The 20521-nt window shown below is 41.8% G+C and overlaps 3 protein-coding genes across 3 annotated transcripts; 1 reads left to right on the top strand and 2 right to left on the bottom strand.

The window, feature by feature from the left end:
- Positions 1-1335: 1335 nt before the first annotated feature.
- On the bottom strand, positions 1336-2998 carry tspan10 (tetraspanin 10; the record flags this gene model as incomplete). The annotated part of the gene is made up of 3 exons (XM_080855855.1): positions 2873-2998; positions 2074-2684; positions 1336-1669 (listed from the first exon to the last, which is right to left on the bottom strand). Exons 1-3 carry the CDS (start codon positions 2963-2965, stop codon positions 1336-1338), a joined length of 1038 nt encoding a protein of 345 aa, XP_080711981.1. The 5' UTR covers positions 2966-2998.
- A 9329-nt stretch (positions 2999-12327) lies between these two features.
- On the top strand, positions 12328-17024 carry LOC308379650 (uncharacterized protein). The gene is made up of 4 exons (XM_080856877.1): positions 12328-12394; positions 13255-13354; positions 13691-13823; positions 16071-17024. The coding sequence occupies exons 2-4, from the start codon at positions 13255-13257 to the stop codon at positions 16357-16359; spliced, it is 522 nt and encodes a 173-aa protein (XP_080713003.1). The 5' UTR covers positions 12328-12394; the 3' UTR covers positions 16360-17024.
- Positions 17025-17876: 852 nt separating this feature from the next.
- Positions 17877-20107, bottom strand: LOC308378983 (immunoglobulin lambda-1 light chain-like; the record flags this gene model as incomplete). The annotated part of the gene is made up of 4 exons (XM_080856018.1): positions 17877-18199; positions 19061-19094; positions 19619-19941; positions 20068-20107. 4 exons carry the CDS (start codon positions 20105-20107, stop codon positions 17877-17879), a joined length of 720 nt encoding a protein of 239 aa, XP_080712144.1.
- Between the last annotated feature and the right edge of the window lie 414 nt (positions 20108-20521).

The following is a 20521-nucleotide window of genomic DNA, read 5'->3' as shown; positions in this document are numbered from 1 at the left end:
CTCAACCTCTTCTCCTCTCACCTTCCCCAAGCATCACACTAAATGTATTCACTAACATGTATTTGTATGATGTTTCGGTCAGAAATCTCATCTTAATTTGTTACTCTGTGCTGTCATATATAGCCCTGTATCCCTACAGCTACCTCTATAACGTGAATGTATTACTCTCTTCCTGATACACAAACCAATTACAAAGAGGGGTTTGTTTTAGAGATGCTCTAAACTCAAAACTCCATTTTTATTTGTAGCTTATTTCTCCTCCTTGTTGTCTCGTGCCCTTTTTAGCATTTTTGGAGAATGAGCGTAGACTTAGAACACGTCGTTCCCTGGCCCTCTGACTGTTTCGCATTATCAGCCGTGACGATGTTTGATTTATGTCCGTAAACATTGTGTGTGTCTTTTATATCTGAATACAGTTCACATGTGCCACTTCTGAAGGATCGACTTGCACTGATTACATGTAAAAATCGAATCCAAAGGTCTCGCCATCGTAGGATTACTTAGGTCTGCCCAAGGGCAGACACCATACAGCTTTCCTTTTATACAACAGACTTCACATTTTTTAAGTGCTTGTTCATGCTGCCATGTTTCTGTCTTGTCCATGCTGTGTTCAGTGTTGTGACTGGGAGCCGCTCAGCACTGGGAGTGTGGAGCTCGGCTCAGGCTGTCAGACTTAAAACGCCTGTGTGTGAGGAGGGGCACCAGAGTGATGCATTCTGAGTGATTTAATATGTTCTGAATGTTTAATATGTTTTGTTATACTGCGGCACAGCCACCAGGAGAACTGGAATGGTAAAAAATAAAGCTTCACATTTTTCCTATTATCACCATGTTTGTGTGTTTTTTTTTAGCTATGACAAAATGTTTATATGTTGTCTGAATTTAGTACACTGATGTTCACATTTCGCAATATTGATTTACACTTCACACTAGAAGTAAACACCAGGAAAGAAACGAAAATCACATTGTTTCTTTTTCTTTTGAAATTCATATTTTTCTCATGTAATCAAATGTCATCAAAATAAGAACTTCACAACAACACAATCCTCAGAAACATGGCAAAAGAACAAATTGTTCTTTGATGAGGATAAATCACAGTGACAAACTAGTACTGAGGGGGGGAATTTTGACAAATGAATTATACACTGCAGCAGTTGGCCAATTTAACATCCCAGCTGTATCCTGTGAGAGGATTGTGGCAGGACTGTTTAGTGTGTGTGTGTGTGTGTGTGTGTGTGTGTGTGTGTGTGTGTGTGTGTGTGTGTGTGTGTGTGTGTGTGTGTGTGTGTGTGCTTGTGTCCAGTGACTGTAGGTGTCTGTGTTGCACCTCAGCCCTCATGTCCTGGATGCTTGTGTGTTGTGTCGACTCACTGCCCTGTGCCACTGTATCTTATCCATCAACCTTGTGGTGACGAACAGAACAATAATCTGGACGACGAGCAACACGATAACCACGGTCCCGATGAGTCCGTTGTGCTGCTCAATCCACCGGGCCATGGACCCAAGGCAGCCCCCCAGGAAGATGACACTCTGGGCTGTGAACTCGCCCAACTCCAGGGCTTTAGAACCGCACTGCGAGTTCCACACGGTGCCATTCTCCAGCGGGTCCAGGCAGCAGGAGGCAGGGACCCCACACGCCTGTATGCCTGGGGCTGAGCAATTATAGTACCTGCAACAGACCACCAGAGAGCAGTGTTAGCTCTTGTGACTTTGATTTCGTTGGAGAAAATTTGAAGTTTGAAGTTTTGGCACCATGTAACTTGAACTGAGCTTTGTTGTGTCTTCATCATTACTAACAATACGTTTTAGCACCGAGTTGTTACAAATGTGATGTAATCATATATGAGAGGGGTAACAGTTACCAGTCACCAACATCAAGGCCGTTCAGATGGTAAATAATTTGTCAGTATTAAATATAAATACTTAATAATTAAGTTATTTGTTTTACTTGTGTCTTGAAGTATGACCAGTTTAAAACATTTGATTTAATATACTGACAGTTAAATTATGCTAAACAAATAGATATGCCTTGCCATGCCTGTGATTATATATAAGCAAACAGCTGACACTCACATGTTGATCTCCCAGTCCCTGTAGTTGTCAGCCCCACAGCACTGCAGGCCCGTCTGGATCTCGTCGGTGATGAACCTCATGTCCAGGTCGTCCTGGTAGCGGACCATGGCCGTCAGCAGGCCAGAGCGCAGCACTCCCACAATCCTGTCCTGCAGGCTGTAGGCCAGGATGGCTGCCAGCACCTGGGCCGCCACCATGGTGAGCACCATTGCCGAGAAGATGCGCAGCAGGCAGTAGTTCTCGCGCAGCGCGCCCACACAGCCCGTTAGGCACAGCAGGGACAGCAGAAGCCCGAGCAGCACAAACACCAGCATGGGGTCCGTGCCGAGCTGGCCAATCCTCTCCTGGGCGAAGGACTCCTTGTTGATCAACCCCCACAGACCCAGACCCAACAGGGCAAGGCCCATTGCTGTGAACACAAGGTTGCAGATCAGCAGGATGAACTTGAGGATGTAGTCAGCGAGGCTGTCGGGAGTGCGGGGTTGGGCAGAAGGGGCTGCTGGTGATGTCTTCTCGTCTTCGCTGGGCCTGTCTGGCTCTTGTGAGACTGGCTTTGTTTCAGTCCCCTGGTATACAGAGGCACCTGACGCCGGTGCTTCCTCAGTTTCCCCCTGGATGACACATGGAATGATACTATGACCTCTGAAAGGCCTCTCAAATTAGTTGACATACATGCTAAATAGTAGTCTTACTGACAGACAACACATCACAAACAACACCCAGCGCATACAGTTAAATATCACGCCCATATACAATATAGGGAACTATTACAAACACCAATAACCATTCTGGCCCTTACCTTTGGTATAAGTAAGCTGGTTTCTTCATCTTGCGGGTTGGCTCTCTGTGACCAGGAGAAAGGAAACTTCCTCAGCAGCTGAAACCGCCTCATGCTCCCAGAGGTCCGGGAGAAGAGATTTGTGTAGCCTCGTCTCTCTTCTCCTCACCACAACAAGTCAACGAGAGAACAAGAAGAACACAGAGAAAAGGGGATGAACTGAAGGCGGAGAGGGTGAAGCAGCGCCTGAAGTGGCCTGAGGCCTGGAAGGGTAGCAGCAGGAGCGGCATCATGTGAGAGTCACAGTGTAGAGATTAGGGGGCACTCCTCTGAACTAACCCCTTCACAGCACTGCTCTGCTCACATGCTGGGGCCTACAGACAGGGCTCAGAAAGAATGCCTGTTACAGTAAGAGTGTGAGAGTGTTGTGCTATACATGTTTCTTAAGTCAACTGGGATAACCAAGTATGTGTGAACTAGGGTGACCAGACGTCCTCTTTTACCCGGACATGTCCTCTTTTCGAGACCTAAAAAATGTGTCCGGCAGGGATTCCAAAATCGTCTGGAATTTTTCCTTTTGCATTTTGCATATTTGTTTCTCTGGGTCTTTCACAAATTAGTTTTAAGGCCATTACAAGTTTTGGAAAGGGTATCTCCTTTATGTTCCACCTTCTTGCGCGAGCTCTGACTGCAGAGATAACTGTCATTGGTCGACCTCCATCTCAGTGTTGTCAGATGCACGATAATTATCCTCCAAATACGATTATTTTGAGCATTTGGTAGAATACTTCGCCATCTCCAATCTGGCAACTGAGCACCTTGCTGCCTCCACGAGTTGCATTGTTTACAACAGCACATGACATCTGCATGTGAAAAAGATGTGAAAGCGCAGTCGCGGGGGAGGGGGCGGGGTCATCTGCATGTGAAAAATATGTCAAAACTTTCCTCGCGGGAGAGGGGATGGCGTGTACTCACGTTACTGTAATTGAGTAGTTTTTTTGTGTAGCTACTTTGTAATTTTTTCAGTAGTTAATAAAATTTGTAATTTTACTTTTACTTAAGTAGATTTTGACTGAAGTATTGTTTTTCGCTACATTGGAAATCACATCCGTAACTGATTAAAAAAAACACTGCAATAACTTTGGGAGTTATCACATTTATTTAAGACTCCAAAATGTTCATCGCTAGAGTGCCTCCAGCAAAACTTTTGCAATATGCCTAAAGTAGGCTACATGTATTTGTATGGCACAGGATGTAAAACTCAGCTGTCAGCTATGGAAATCAACCGATTGACGCTGGATAAAGTGACGAAACGTTAATACAACGGCAAGGAGTGACAGGATTATCAATGACATTACTTTCTGACGGGCAGGTAGTTGTTGTCAATTTGCTATTGTTAGTTTCAGTTTTAAGGCCCCATAAAAATCTGCCTAGCATTTGCATTTTTTTTCCTGAATGAACAAATATCTTGAACTGACAATGTATTCAATGTGTCTACAAATTGTGCGTGACGTAATGCTATATATTATTTAAAAAATAAAGGTCTTCTACCCAATGAGTTGCACAAACACTATGGAGATACTAAAACAGCGACATGACAAGCAGTGGAGGACTGCGTGGACATTGATGCGTCACATATATGGCCCAAATAAAACGTTTACAGACCTCTTACGGCCTAAATGTCAGATCTTTTACTTAGCTAATTGAGATAGCCTAGCTACTGGTCGTTTATTGGTATATTCAATAGTAGTTTCGCACAATTCCAAACTGAATGCTCGCTAGATAGCCTTTGCCTGTTCCAACGTGTTTAAAAGCTTCAGTGCATTAGCATCTTATGCAATCTTACACATGCATTTAGGAGATCCGTTTTTTAACTACGACTACAGGTGCTCTAACAACATTACACACATGCGTTTTTATTGCGGCCATCATATGGTTATGTCTCATTATAACATAAAACACAGTCTGCTACCAAATATTTCCTCAGTTCTGTCTTTAAAACAAGTGTCCTCACACTTAGGCCTACATGTTGGTTGATTTTGGTTTTGAGTGATTTTGGAAGTCAAAACTCTAGCGACGTTGATTTGCACTATAACTGTTGTGTTGGTGAAGGGGAATGAATGGTCTATAGAATTCACAATTAGGCTATGCAATGTTTTATGGGATGGTCTGAACTAATTTGGCACATTATACCTTCCTAAAGGTCCTAAATGTTGTGTTGACAACATGTTTAATGTCATTATTACATTTGTAAAGATTTTCCTTTAATTAAAAATATCTAGTTTTTGGATTGGATATATGACCCCTTGTCTTTGTTTGCACATAGGAGCGACCCCCATCAAGTTGTTGGAAGTAACTAAGTAACTTTTACTTATTTTAAATGAACTACTTTTTACTTTTACTTGAGTAGATTTTAAGATGGGTAACTTTACTTACTACTAAGTAAAATTTCATCAAAGTAAAGGTACTTTTACTTGAGTGAGCAACAATATTCCAGTACTTTTTACACCTTTGGAAATATTCCAACTGTCTACGGTGTGTATGTGTGTTTGTGTGTGTGTGTGTGTGTGCGTGTGTGTGTGTGTGTGTGTGCGCGCGTGTGTGTGTGTGTGTGTTTTTATGTGTGTCTGTGGATGAAAAAAAGAGCCTAGATGTGAATATTGTGTATGTGGATTTAAACTGACGAAATGTAGGCTACTTCTTTGGAAAGTCATGAATTCCATTTTTTATATTCTATTTATGACAGGTGTTTTTCATTTCATGTCAGTATATCGGCTGAGTTTAGAGACTGGGCTTCGGCTTTGCCTCAGCTGTTTAAATTATTGATTGTATAACATGTGTGGTTAGAGTCACTCATCTTTCTTTCTTTCTGTCTGTCTGTCTTTTCTTCATCTTTCTTTCTTTCTGTCTGTCTGTCTTTTCTTCATCTTTCTTTCTGTCCGTCTGACTTTTCTTTTCTTTCAGGATATTCCAATGTCAACATACAATCTAAAAACAGCAACTTGCTCATTTTGCCTGGGTTGCAGATGGTGAAAAATGGCTTGTGCCTTACAGATGCGTAGTGTGTAGCCATGTGTAGCCATCCTTTTACTTTAGAGACCAGATCTAAATATAAAAAAAACTTGAGCTTCCAATGACTCATGACCCTTCTGTTCACAGACATCACACATATCATACAAAATGAGTATGCTCTGCATTTCACTGCTGAGGGGAGGGAAGCAGTCAGTCAGTTCCACAAGATCATCAGTTTAGAGCTGTAGGAGGGAGAGATCTGTTGTTTGTGTCAACAACTACATACTGTCTATTTATCATCTCTACAATACTTTCAGATAGTGCATGTGTTTGGCTTCGGGTCACTGGTTAAAATACATAGCTCATGCACTCTCTAATGCCACGCCAAACCTATATTTATGACTGCATTAGCACAATCACAATCCACCCTTTGTCTTCAGCAGATTTATCATCTCACGTCTGGCTGGTTAGTCTCCAGTTGGGCTGCCCATAGGGAGCTGCTTAGCCGACAGGGATGCAGTGACGTGCCAGCGGTTTCCCCTCACAGGACTGATCCACATGCGCCTGCTGGCTACTCCGTAGACCTTGGCTTGCCCTCTCTGTGTGTTTTTTTTTGTATTTTTTAAAGATATATTTTTATGGAGCATAGCTTAATGCAGTAGGCATCCGAGGAATGGGGCTGACAGATTTTCCCCTGCTGCTGTGCCAGGGGCCAACACATCTCACCTCTCAGTGGCAGGGGCATGGAGTGAGTGAATGAGAAGAGATTCATGGGTAACGTGTTTGCATTCCAGCTGGTTTGTCACTGTTCAGATGCAGATTCTTCATGCATATGATAAATACATCTGCATTCATTTTTTTTGAGTGACACCTTTGAGATAGGAAACAGTATGGTAACATTACATGTCCTCAGCATATACAGTAAGATACTGTTGCTGTGGCTGATTTGTAGGTTTTTTGATGAAGTAAAAACTCTTCTTTTCAGATCTGGATAAAACTCTTTGTTCTTGGCCTTCAGAAGTCACGCAGAGTGTGTAGCAAAAAAGGTTTAGTTTGCCAGTTCAATACCAACAGCATAAACCTAAGCAAGTCTCTTGCAAGACTATAGTGATTTTACAGAGTTTTGCTTTCCCTTTTTATATACCTGAAGAACCCCTCTTGTCTCACTTTAACTTCCTCGACCCTTTCCCATGGGGTTAAGTATTATTTTGTATTTGTAGGATCCGTTGGGCCCAGATATATTCATGTCATATTTGGTCTGTCACCTACACCTGCCTTCAAGGCCAAGGCCCAACAGATAGCTCCTGGTATAGTAGAGAGTAACCCATGGGAGAAACTGGATGGTTCCATGTTAAGAATGAATAGCGTCTGGGAAACAGTCAGGAGTGCTCAGCCAACATACCGATTGTACCCCTGATACACCTCTTAATACATTTTTTGCATCAGTATGTTTGCCACACTTGATACACATTTAAACATAGAGTTTACATATCATTAATTTCAATAGTGTAAATCATTTCAGTAGTTTGTCACACTATAGTGGTTATACTGATTGTTGATCTTTTCACACACAGATTATTGAGTTTTATTGAACTTCTGCCAAGAAAAGAACTTGGCTTCCAAAGTGAAAAGCAATTACTAATGTCAAAAAGAAACAAAGGGTTGTAGATTTCTGACTACTTGATTGCTATTCTGTTAACCCAAAGAACATTGTGTTTTCTTGAAAGACCCAGTGAAACATCTGCACAAGATATAATCCCAATCTCTCAAAGTATGCGCGCCATTCAAGGGGGCTTGTTAAAGGTTTTCTGTTACCAGCCTTTTCCTGGCCTCTCTGGTCATGTAAGGCATATGCTATACAGCCTTAAAAAGTCATTTTGATGATAATGGTAGAGAGATACTATAAGTCAGTATTGTGAGGTTATTATGGTTTGTAAAGCAGGAGCACATTCACCTTCTCTCATTGGACTTATTTACTGGAAAAAAGCAGCAGTTCCTGCTGACTTTGGCTTAGACAAAGAGCCTAACTTCCAGAGTGAGACAGTTTAAACCAGTTTAAATGAGCAGTGATGCCTCTTTAAATCAGTTGGAATAACAGCTCAGGAGATCATTAAAAGCAAGGTGTGGTGAATCAAACAGAAGCACCCCAGATGGTCAGAGTTTAATTTACAGCGCAGACTCTCGAGTGCCTGGCTTCCAGTTAAATAATGTGTGTGTGTGTGTGTTTGTGTCTAAGTAAGAGTGTGAAAAAAGGGAGGGAATAGTGTAAGTATGAGGAAAAAGTAACAGACACAAGGGAATACCGAGGAGAGAGGAAAAACTACTGGTAATTAGTTCACCTGCTCATACCCTTGAGCAGAGCGCAATGGATTCTCATTCCATCCTTAAGTTCAGTGTTGGAAAAATCCTCTCGTCATCTTCCGTTAAAGGTGTCAGTTTCTATCTGGATTTCAAGCATGATTTCTGGTGCACTGAACAACATAGCATCACTCATCTAACAGCAGTGAGTGTCCTCATCACATTTCCTAGAATGGCTACTTTTTGCTGATGTTTACCAAAGCTATTGTTTTAAAATAAATGTGGTAATTGTATTGTTAATTGTTTCTCGCTCTCTCTCTTTCTCTCCTCCCTCCCTTGTGCTATGTTTAAGCACTGCCTGACATGACCACAAAAGTACACTGACAACATTTAGTACAGATTATAGTTTTTAGCAACCTGTCATCCCCTCTTGGAAAAACTTGGGGTATGACCTGAACTCCTTGGCAATGCTTAGAATCATCAATTGTTATGACTGTTGAGATTTACTGGTCACTGGACATGGAAAACAAAGAGATGGTTTGGTCACCGTTCCGTCACAAGCGTATACGTTTACCACTGCCACGTGCCTCTGAGGCATGGAAGCACTTAGCGTCAATGCTAATAGGAACTAATGATTCACATTTTTAAGAGCAGATGAAGTCAGGTTGCAGCGGGGGTGTGTTCTTTTTCACCAGGCCTCTTGCCAGTGAACACTGACAGGCCTGTAAAGCAGAGCAACTGGGGCACCCCTGAGAGGCGAGACTCTGGTGTTATTTTCCAGAGAAAAGACAGCATTGCCGTCTGATATAGCCATCATCTAGGCCAAGGTCCCAACTGTGTGCAAATGCAGAGAGGGACTCGAGAGAAAGAGAAGGCCTCCTTTCTTCTTCTTTTTGCTCCATATTCGCTGGCATCCATGGGCCTTCAGTAGTCATTCTTTCCCCAGGTCCATCGCTGGACTGTGCTACTGGGCTGCTGGCCTTGCCCCAGGCTTCTGGAATGGATTAAAGTGCACTGCTCCTTTGCACAGTTGGTTTGGAGGAAAGGGGGCTCGGGTCCAAGATGGAGGGAAGGGATGTGTGTGTGCGTGCGTGTGTGTGTGTGTGTGTGTGTGTGTGTGTGTGTGTGTGTGTGTGTGTCTGTGTGTGTGTGGCAGGGGCTGGAGAGAAGGTCATAGCCAGGATGTTGTTTCTGGACCAATGGTTAAGTTTAAGGCTGGTACTTAGTCTTGGTTAAAGTAGCCCAATTATTGGCTCAAAATGAGATCTAAGTCCCCCAACTTCACTATTTTGCCTAAAAAATAGGAACAGTGGGAGTTTCCACTTTTGTATCAGATCCAGAAAATGTCACGTTGGGAATGGAATGATATATTATATGTTGAGAAATACGTGCTGCAGCTATGGATAGTAAAGGTCCTACTCTATCCTGGGCATGAAGGTGTGCTTAAGCCACATGCAATTTCAATCTGAATGGAATATAAATATGGAATATGAATTCACTAGCTCCTTTGTTTGTTTGTGCTCTCCCACCGTTCCACAGTCTGGCAAACAGACAGGTTGCAATCATCATCTGCATCATCTCACAGTAGGGCCCCTGTTTTGGTGTCCTTGATCTCAACTTTGTGGGTAGCTTTAAGTTGAAGAAAGGAAAGTTAATCAAAGCAGCTCAGAATTGTATGTTTATCAGAAACCAGTGGCAGTTGGAAAATACATCAACCCTCTTATCTGATCTGTCTGCTCTTAGGTGTTTTGGGGATTTGATCTGTAGTTCCAGTAAAGCACTATAAAACAGTGTTTATAGTTTAAAAGGTGCCATATGCATACATTCAAACAGAACTTGACTGAACCCTGTAACATAACAGGTTGCAGCAGCAATTTCCAGTCTCCCAGAAGCACAGCTGCTGTAGTTCTCAGCACCGTCCCCCAGGGTGATCATGATGAGGGGGAAAATGGCATAGTGGGATACTGGGATGCGCAGACCTGTCCAGTCCTCCCTTCTCTTCCTGTGTGCTCAGATTCACTGCAGATGGGGTGGACTCCCCTTTGCTCTAGCCTGGATGGAAGGCTTTGCCCGGCCAGCTTTCCACAAATAACTCACTCTGATATGTGAATCATGTGTCTCTGGCTTCCCCATGTTGGCTGAGACGCTAATCGCATCACGGGTTTCAATGTGATGGGTTCCTTTAAGATGGTTAATTGTGTCATCATTAAGCAGTAATTGAAACAACATTTGAGTACTGCTCAGGGATAGCCAGCTGCATCTTTGCATTCCTTTCCACACACTGCTTCTATTGAACCGATGTTGGTGGTTACTTGATGTCAAAAAATGACATCAATCAAACTGCTTCTGCGTGTGACTAGAAGCTCCTGGTTCCCTCCTCACTCCCAGCTTACCTGATGCTGAAATAATTTGCGTCTGTCTTGTGCCTTGAGGAAAAAGTTGTTCTGAACATGTGTCTGCATAAAAAGCTGTTGTGTGTGATGGGAGTACATAAAAAACTGCTGTCTTCTCAGATGTAGCATAAATGATAGCTTTTGGCAAGTGTGTGCTGGCTCACTACTATTTCAATATATTTTTGATGAGAAAGTGCTCCAATTCAATTATGAGTTCCTTCTCCTGATGATCAAACCTGTCTGGTCTTTGCAAATGCCAAAAGGAACTGGTCAGTGCTTACAGGGCCAAGGATTTCATATCGTCTGAATTGATCCTCAATGTGCTCATCTCAGGGACTTGCTGTATCATGGAGCAGAGAGAAAGTTTACCTGAAGTCTTTCTCTTTGTATGTATCCACCTATGTGTTTAAGGGATGACCTATTTTGTTGCACTCACTCACTCACTCACTCACTCACTCACTCAAACACACACACACTCTCTCTATCTCACTCACTCACTCACTCACTCACTCCCCAACCTGTAGGCCTGTTCAGTATTTCGACTGCTGAGTTTAGCAGTAGTGCTTGAGCATAAACAGCTCCAGTGAGAATTTATTTCCACCTTTTTGGGACAGCAAGTTTGTTATTAGCAATAATTTCTGTAACTTGGGTGTTATTACAATCGAAAGGACCATGTGTTTCTTCGTGCTGCCATATGCTGCCCAGACACCCTCGAGCAAAATCTCCAAGGATGCAAAATTGACTCCTTTAATTGCCTATGATCTCTGGAACGCTTCTTTGATGAAATGTTCCTCTTATCTGCCCTTCTGAAGAACATACACTGTATTTTATGAGAACAGTGTCTGAACATCAGTGTAATGGGTGCAGATTAGGTAATTGACAAGAATTTGTAACAATCTAGCAAATTCAAGCCCTTCGACTTATTGTATATCCATGTCACAAGCATCTCAGTCCAGATATAACGATAGCTATATTATTATTACTCCTGTTCACATTTTGAACAATGGGGCTGGTTATCTTTTTATGACCATCAGGGGTGTGTTGCTGGCGCCCCAGGCAGGCGCAGCATGAACCCCTTGCCACCGCTGTCTCCCCCGGCTGAAGGCGTGAGTGTTGCTGGCTCTGCTCCGGCAGGCGCAGATGTTGCGCAGACGATGACGGCGTGACGCAGGAATGCAGCGCTCGGAGGGATGCTGCGACATCAAACACTTCTGTCAGGGCGCCTGGCTTGGTCCCGCAGTCAGCACCTCACGCAGGCTACACCAGGGGGAGTGCTTTCTCGCCCCGCAGCGGGAGGTTTTATGTGGAGGCTTCTGAGAGGCAGTTCAGGGAAGCCAGTGTGAATTTGACAAAGAAGGCGAATGAAGGAGAGTAAAGGGGGATAAAAAAATGAATGTGAGTATTCATGTCTCTTTTTCTCTCTCTCTCTCTCTCTCTCTCTCTCCCTTTCTTTCTCTCTGTGTATGTGTGTGTGTGTATGTGTGTGTGTGCATATTTGTGAGGGTGTTAGTCCAGTCATTGCATGGATGTGCATGCCTAAATGTTTGTATGTGGGAGACATTATTGAGTGTTTGAGTGAGTGACTGAGTGATTGTGGTTTGCATGTGTGTGTGTGTTACTGTGTAAATATGAGTTGTGTGCATGCGTATCGTCACTGAATGGTCATCTCGTTCTGAGCCAGTGGGTGGGGCTAGGTCAGGTTGAGGGGAGGTTTGTGGTTTGGAGAAGCACTTAAAAACTAAGATCTGATCTCCTTACTTCTCACAAGCTGCAGCATCAGGCATCACACACTGGGATACTTTTGCCATAGGAACACATCTAAACACAAGCATCAAAGCAGGTACTCAGGAATCATTATGTTGGCAGGTGAACATGTATTATGTGAAAGCAGCATGCAATGCATGTGTTGAGTATCACTATGCTTTAGTGTTATATTCTACTTAAAATGTATATGAATAATGTTGGCACACTCTTGGTTCATTCAAATGTATTATGGATGTTGTGTGGTCATTGCATGCTTTACTAAGCCTAAAATTTGTCATGAATTTCAATTAATAGTTTTGGCCATGTTCTATTTTCTTCTTCTTTACAACTTGAAAGTGAAATGTTAATATCCACAAGCAGTTCTCCTGTGTGCCTTGTATGGCATGCATTACAGTTTTGCAAATCTGGAGTTTGTTTGCAGTCTCAGAACATGAAATATGTTGTTTATTGTTCACATGCTGCACATGTGTAAGCGAGAGTGTGTGAAGGACAAGTCATCTCTAAGGAACTCCTAGGCTCTGACTCTTTGAGGGGGCTGGTGGGAATGCTCATATTTTCATCTGGCTCTGTTTTTAAATGTGTGTGTGTATGTAAGTGTGTGTCTGTGTCTGTGTGCGTGTGCGTGTGCGTGTGCGTGTGCGTGTGCGTGTGCGTGTCTGTGTGTCTGTGTGTCTGTGTGTCTGTGTGAGAGAGTGTGTGTTTGAGAGAGAGAGAGAGAGAGAGAAAGACAGAGAGTGAGAGACAGAGAGAAAGAAAAGGAGAGAGAGTCTGTGTGCTTGTGTGTGTGTGAGTGTGTGTGTGTGTGTGAGTGAGAGAGAGAAAGACAGAGAGAGAGAGTGTGTCTCTGTATGTCTGTGCATGCGCTTTCCCTTGCGCAAAGAGCCATGTTCTTATGTAACCACTAAAGTGACCTCATGCTTGTTTTTCCTGATGAAGATGAGGGTGATGAGGGCCCTGGCCCTGCTGTCTGTGCTGGCCTCACTGGGTTTGGCTCAGAAGAAGTTGACTGAGGACCCCTCTAAATGGGACACCAGAGGTTAGGCTGTCTTGTTTTGTGTGGCACAGTCGAGTTGAATCATGTTCTGGACTCAAAAAGAGAAAGAAAAAAGACTGTGGCAGCAGACAAAGCACTTTTGTGTGGATATAGCTCAAGAGATGTAATATTGACTTCAGGCGGCATCTCAGCAAAAATAAAACTTTGAGAAAAACATGAGGAATTTGAATTTTGGATCCTGTTTGTGGAGCAAATATCAGAAGTTACAGAATTTCAGACTAAATGAATTGCAGATGTGGATTGGAGCTAAAAAGTGCAGTGTGTTTTGCTATTAAAACTCTTGCACATACTGACTTCTAACTGTTCACGCTCTGTCAGTGCCTGAAAAACCACAGGCCAAGGGCTGCTCGAACATGACGCAAGTGCTGGATAACTGGAAGTTTGCCATCATGACCCAGGTGAAGGACATGCTAGTCAATGACCATGCCTCTGTTCTGCCAGAATATGTCAGGTATGTAGACCATCTGCTACAAAATGAGGATTTGTATCAGGTGTTATGCCTCTATTGTCCAATAGAAACACAAGTTGTGTGTATATTTTGTATATGGGCCATTCTACCGAATTGGTGCAAAGTCAGGTCGGAAATATTTTGAATTGTTCTATGTTTTATTCCCAAAACTTTGTCTGTATGTATATTGTACCATATCTAAAGTACACATATCTAGTAAAAGAACAGTCCATTTTTATATTGTATTTTCAGAATGTGTTGGAATTTTTTTCCTCTTCCAAAATTGTCACTACCGAAACATCACATTTACTATAGTAAAAAAGTATTATTATTGACCTGTTCAGATTGTGTTTCCTTCCCTTCTCTGAAGAGTATTTTTACAAATATTTCTTGAAGATTTTCACAATGAAATCCATAAAAATGAAATTTTTACCAAATTTTCAAGTTCAATTTATACAATTCATCTGTTTCGGTAGTGACTGCACTGTTTCGGTAGTGACTGCACTGTTGGATTGATGTTCATTTCTCTCCCAAAATCTTCCAAAAGGTGCTCTGGGCCGCCCTTTAGTCCACACAACATATTTATTTAAAAATTATGGGATTGAACTACTTACCATTTCATTTTGTCACTACCGAAATCATCAGGTCACTACCATATGTTTCGGTAGTGATTGTTTCGGTAGTGACAATTCTAGCTAACTTTAAGCATAAATAAAGAATTCTAGCAAGCACACGGCTTGCAAACAAATCTTTGAAGAGGTGTACACACAAACAAACATAAGATTTTGCATGAAACCCCAAAAGGTTTACTTAATTGAAGAAAACATGGGTTTCGGTAGTGACAATTCTTAAGGTTACACGTGGATTTTCAGACTTTGGAACACATTTATAAAAAAACTATGGGATTTAGCTACTTACCATTCAACCATGAGGGACAGGGATGCAGTGTCACTGCATGGTCAAAAATGCAGGGTCGTGGCTAAAACACAGGCTCAGCCAATGGACTAAAACTCTTGTGTTTCGGTAGTGACATGAAAACTGGGCACATGATTTTTTGAGTATAGTTTATTTATTTAAAAATTAAACCCACAATAAATCTAAATATTCCAGGTTCTGTTTAAACCCAATCATAAAGATATTTGAAATTAGATAATTGAAAAAAATTAAAAAAAATTGAACAGTGTTATTTACAGGCATTGAAATTTAGATGTCTGGGTTGGGGACAGCTACTTCCCAATAGAAAGTACCCTATAAATGATGATTTTGTATATATTTAGCTTATCACTATCTCATTTAATGCATTGGGTTTATATAGACAATAACATTTTCTTAGTAAATATCTATGCCTAAATACCTAATTGTTTTGTAAATAGTTTTTATTGTTGAGGGACTGCATATTACAGGAATTCGGTAGAATGGCCCATATGTGTTAGTGTGTAAGAGGAATGGTGTGGAAGATTGTACATAAATGTACACTTCTACCCCCATACTCTTTCTCTATCTCTCTCTCTCCTTCTCTCTCTCTCTCTCTATCTCTGTCTATTGTGAACTATGAACTGTATGCATCTGGATCAGTTGTTCTAAACTCAGCAGTGAATGCTGTCCAGGCATTGTTCAGATTGCATTTGAGCAGTTGAGATGAAGTGTGCGGGGGTCGGGGGAGTTGTAGTCATGAGTGATGAGTGCCTGATGGAAGCAGAGTGAAAAGAGACCAGTGCACTGCTCTGTTCCTTCTGAACTATGTGTGTGTGTGTGTGTGTGTGTGTGTGTGTGTGTGTGTGTGTGTGTGTGTGTGTGTGTGTGTGTGTACACATCAGTTATTGTGTGAGAGTGAGTCTGGGTGAGAATGCATAAGCATTAAATGGAAATCTGATCAATGATTTCCATATTTTTAGTGTTAGATTAACAATGGTTAGGCCTGAAGGTGTTTCAGATGTTCCAGAGCTTATAAGAGCAGATGGTTTTATCCAAGAATGTGTCCGCAAACAAAGTATTTAACTACCCTTGATATCATTTGACGTGTCTCTAAAATAATTAAACACCGTCGCCCTCATAATTTGTATATAATATATTGTAATTGGAATCACATTTGTTCACAATTGTCACATGATAAATATAGGATCCTTTGTCTAAAAAGAAAGAGGATTCCTTCAAATGGTTAGGGGGTAACAGCCAATGCAGCCAATGGCCAATAGACTTTTCCCTCTGTTTAAACCTTTAAACATGACTGCATACATGCTTTCTCCCCAGAATCAAGCCACTGTCTGATGCACTGGGTGACCTGTACAAGCAGTTCAACTCCCTGAAGGAGAACCTGGGCGCCCTCACTGCCAAGTTTGACCGGGTGGAGGCCTTCGTGGACAACGTCCAGGCAGGGAAAATTCCGAAGCCCAGACCCAGGCTGCCAATGTGGGCCCCCCCTAGACGGCCAGTCAGGAGAGTCTCTGCCCGGGTTCCCCTGAGGGACGCTCCGGCAAAAGCACCTAACTCGGGCCTCAGGCCAGTGAGGACGAGGGCACTGAGACAGCCTCAGCTGTAGGGAGGGAGGACGGGGGGTCAGGGATGGGGTCTGAGGTGAGGGAGAGGGCATGGCACTCAGAGGGAAGACTTGGGGGGACAGATGGGATGTGATGGGAGAGGGGGACGAGCTGTACATACTTGTCTTGAGAATTAGCAGCTCTAAAGTAAGAATGTCTTAGACTTTCATTTGATTTGTAAGTCATTTCATAGTGGAGGTCATACTGGTGTTCATGTCGAAGAGTAGCAAGATTATGCTACAGTAATAAGAGGAAATCGGATGAATTTAAAGCAGGCAAAGTAAATATTAAAGTGAATTCACTGTTATACAGCAATATTGCCACAGGGGGACAGTATTGTCCACCGGAAAGCCATCAGATGTCTTCATGACTATGAGAGGAATTCAAATTGCAGTTTAATTCTGATGATATCTATCTATGCCTATCTGTACATAGCATTTAATGAATGTTCAGCTAGTTGTTTCCAGTGTCAGCACAGTTTTATGAACAGCATAACAATAAACATGCAATGAAATGTAACGATTCAGCCTGATTTCTGACATTAGTTGACAAGAGATTTGTCTGCACCTCCAAATGAACCACAAAGTAAAAGGTAGGTCCTGAAGTGAGTTACCTTCCTTTCATAGGGGGCTTTGTCATGAAATAAAGGTACATTCTGGAGCTCTAACCAGGGTTTCTACTCAGTTTCACTTTTTTTATTGGATTTATTAATTTATGAATTAATGAATTAATCTATTTTGTGATTTAGACTACATTTTAGGATTAATCTACTACACCATTCCTCCTAGTTGATTACAGAGTGCAATGCTTAATTTGCAGTGAAACAAATATAAATATGTTGCGAATCATCAGACTCATACAAATATCTATGAACTAACTAATTGATTCTGTTTATTTATTTAAAATATGTAACCACTCATTAAATTGCTAAGTGTCTTCTCCTCACAGCTGCAGGTTAGAAACTGTCTGTTTGCCCCTTGATCAACCACGCGTGGAAAGAGAAACCACCAGATTTCCATGGGACTTTAAATACAAATGAGGAAACAGCAGGTTCTTTCCCATGAGTAGTGAGACTAAAACACCACCACCCTTGGTCAAAAATAAGAGAGAATCCCATTTCAAATTCAAAATTTGGTTTAACATCTTTTAAGAAAGGGTTGTAATCATTTATGTATTTATTTTCTATGAAATGGGCATAATTTCATGAGAAAGTAAGGAACACCATTAGTACCAGAGACTCAGGGAATAAAATGTGATAAGCTGTGACATACAGTCAAGAAAGGGTGAACTAAATTCATTACAAAACAGATTTAATCATATGCTCTTTATTAGAACAAAATAATTGAATAGTGAAAAGAATGTGGATTCCAGCAAATACAACACAAAGATAGTCTGGAACAGTTCTGAATCTTTACAGCATTTGAAAACAAATCAGAAAACCCCTGAAACAGCCTCTCTAAAAAAGAGCCAGTCTGGGGAAGACACAGGTCATAACTGTTCCAAGCATTTCCCCTTGCCATCAGGTCCTGCAGTCTGACTTCTTGATGCTCTTGGAGGCCTTGGAGCCGGCACAGGCCACCTGACAGGACACCTCCTTGCCGCTGGTCCACTCAGACGTCTGGTAGGTCAGAAGGCTGCTGAGCCGAAACTTCTTGTCGGGCTGCTGCTGAGGGGAGCTGGTGCTGACGCCGCTGCTGACCGGGTTCCCACTGACGGCCCAGCTGACCTCAGCCCAGCCCGTGGGCATATCCTTTGCCACACACACCACTGACACTCTGTCTGCCCGCAGCTCCTCACTGGAGGGAGGAAAGAGAGTCAGAGACGCAGCAGGCAGCGCCGAGTCTGAAACACAGCACAAGAAACACAGCAGCAGTGTTTACATAACAACATGTCTCACACACATACACCTACAAGAGCTTATCGAGGGAGCAGCAGAGGAGAAACCTTTACTGACTTGCTGCAATGTCAGAACTACAGTTTAGTCTCAGTATTTCCAAAAAAACTCACAGACTTGTAAACTGTGCTTAGGTGAACAAAGTTTGTCAGAGGACAGAAATCTTACAGATGAACAGATATTCCAGAAAAACACAAACAAGACAATAAATGTTTGCCTGTGACAACATTGCCACTGTAATGACAGTAATTCAATTCATGAAATTGATACAAATTTAAATGAAGATGAGAAGATTGCAGATTACACTTCAATACAACGGCAATCAACTATTAAATAAAGTTTTTAAAGTTGTACTTACAAACTCTTCTTAGTGACAGTTTAAAAAATGTATTGGCATGGATATTTAGTCAAACACATTTTGTTAAATCATCAATAACCAATTATCAAAACCTATGAAACAGTCATGATATAACATGAATTCTAGTGAATTATATTTTGACTTTATTAACTCATGTTTGTTGAGAAATAATAAGAATAGCTCAAGTTAAATAATAGTCCTTAAAGGTATTCTAGCAAGTTTATATGCTGAGTAAATTATTTATTAAAATGTGGGACAACCATGTCTTCAAGCTGCTTCAAAAGTTTTGACAAAAGTGAAGTCTTGTTGTTGTAGTTCCATGAATCCATTATTATTCACAAAGTTTAAACCTGTACAGACTGAAGGCAAACTGTCCAAAATATGCCACCAGAGATCAACTACCTACAAATGCAGATAGTGCAGTAAATATTGAAATTGAAAGTTGACTTACCGGTGACAAACAACTTGGTGCCTTGACCGAATACCACAGTGATTCATCTCATATCAGTCGCCGTACAAAAACCTCCCCAGTGTCAGAACTGAGAGGCAGAACTGAAACCCACTGCTCCTCAGACCTTCACTCTCTCCTGTTCCTGAAGATCACAACAGTCCTTCCAGGGTTGAGATGAATAACCCATTTCACAGAATATGGAGGATCCACAATAAACACATTATACGAATCTGGTGTCTGAGATTAACCTTTTATTGTATCTCCAGGGTCTTCTTTTAGTTGTGAGAGCACATTCTTCTTATCCATATCCATAAACATATGATGGCTGTTTCATGAAAAGATTCATCAGGCAACTGAAGAAGTCAAAACAGACTCATGGGAAACAGTGGTGACCTCAAGAGTTATGTCCAAATGTTGTCTTTAAAAGAATGATTTGTATGTATTTAATCTCTTGACATCCAAGAATGGTTTGTGTTGATAAAACTGCCTTTAAAACTGGAGTGAGGAACACTGAGTTCAATTAACAGGTTTTTGTCATGGTGAATATCACTGTGACACCCACTCATTAGTAGTGTGTTCCCATGAAGCACAGTAATATGTGCCTGAGTCTCCCACCTGGACATTGCTGATTAGTAACTGATAGTCTATGCTGGATGAGGCGTTGGATGTGACATGGTCACAGAAACCAGTTCCATATTGATTAGGAGAATCATGATTGTAGTAGAACTGTAACACAAACTGAGGAGCTTCAAATGGAATCTGTTTATACCAAGACACATAGCCTTCATCTTTCTCAACGTTACAGTAAAGGGTTGCTTTCTCATTCTTTTTTACAGTAAGTGATGATGGTGTCTGGGTTACCACTTTATGACAGCTGACATCTGTGAAGAAGAACACATAACATTGATGTGAGTATTTATTTGCTGATGTAGACCTTAGTAAAGATATACTATTGTTGTTATTTTATTACGTATGCATAGAAATGAACATCACTAGGCACAACTTACATGCCAGAGCAGTGATGAGAGTGCAGAGTGTCCCCAGCATGTTGTCAGAGTGTGCTGTGAATGGCTCTTACTGTCCAGCAGAGAGATGACCAGAAGTGGAGTGTAAGGAGAGGAGAGACTGCAGGACCCTCCTATAAGGAGCCAGGCAGCTGGGGAAGGGGATGGACATTCAGCAGACAGCCTAATCAGCCAATCAGACTGATGACTGTATGTTGTGAATATTAAGAATAGCTGTGAATGACAGTAATCATCAGCATGTACGTGTTCAAATACAAGGTTATGTTACTGGCTTGAAGTTGCACTGGTGACTGGAGGTTATGGTGAAATGGAGGTCTATCATGCCATGAGAAGTTTGATTAAAGTGTTTGAGGTTAGTCTACAACTTACAGGCTGTATTTGACATTCTAACCATAAATGGAGTAAATAAATAGTTACATTGTTGAATTGACATAGA

The sequence above is a fragment of the Sprattus sprattus genome (genome assembly GCF_963457725.1).
Source record: "Sprattus sprattus genome assembly, chromosome: 18".
NCBI classification, from domain to species: domain Eukaryota; kingdom Metazoa; phylum Chordata; class Actinopteri; order Clupeiformes; family Clupeidae; genus Sprattus; species Sprattus sprattus.
Note: the sequence above shows the minus strand (reverse complement) of the source record. Positions and strands in the feature narration are given on the sequence as shown.

Excerpts from the sequence above, each read along its gene's own strand:
- LOC308379650 (XM_080856877.1), top strand. The coding sequence starts at position 13,255 with ATGAGGGTGATGAGGGCCCTGGCCCTGCTGTCTGTGCTGGCCTCACTG. Across the intron at positions 13,355-13,690 it reads CTCTAAATGGGACACCAGAG|TGCCTGAAAAACCACAGGCC; the intron begins GTTAGGCTGTCT and ends ACGCTCTGTCAG. Across the intron at positions 13,824-16,070 it reads GTTCTGCCAGAATATGTCAG|AATCAAGCCACTGTCTGATG; the intron begins GTATGTAGACCA and ends CTTTCTCCCCAG.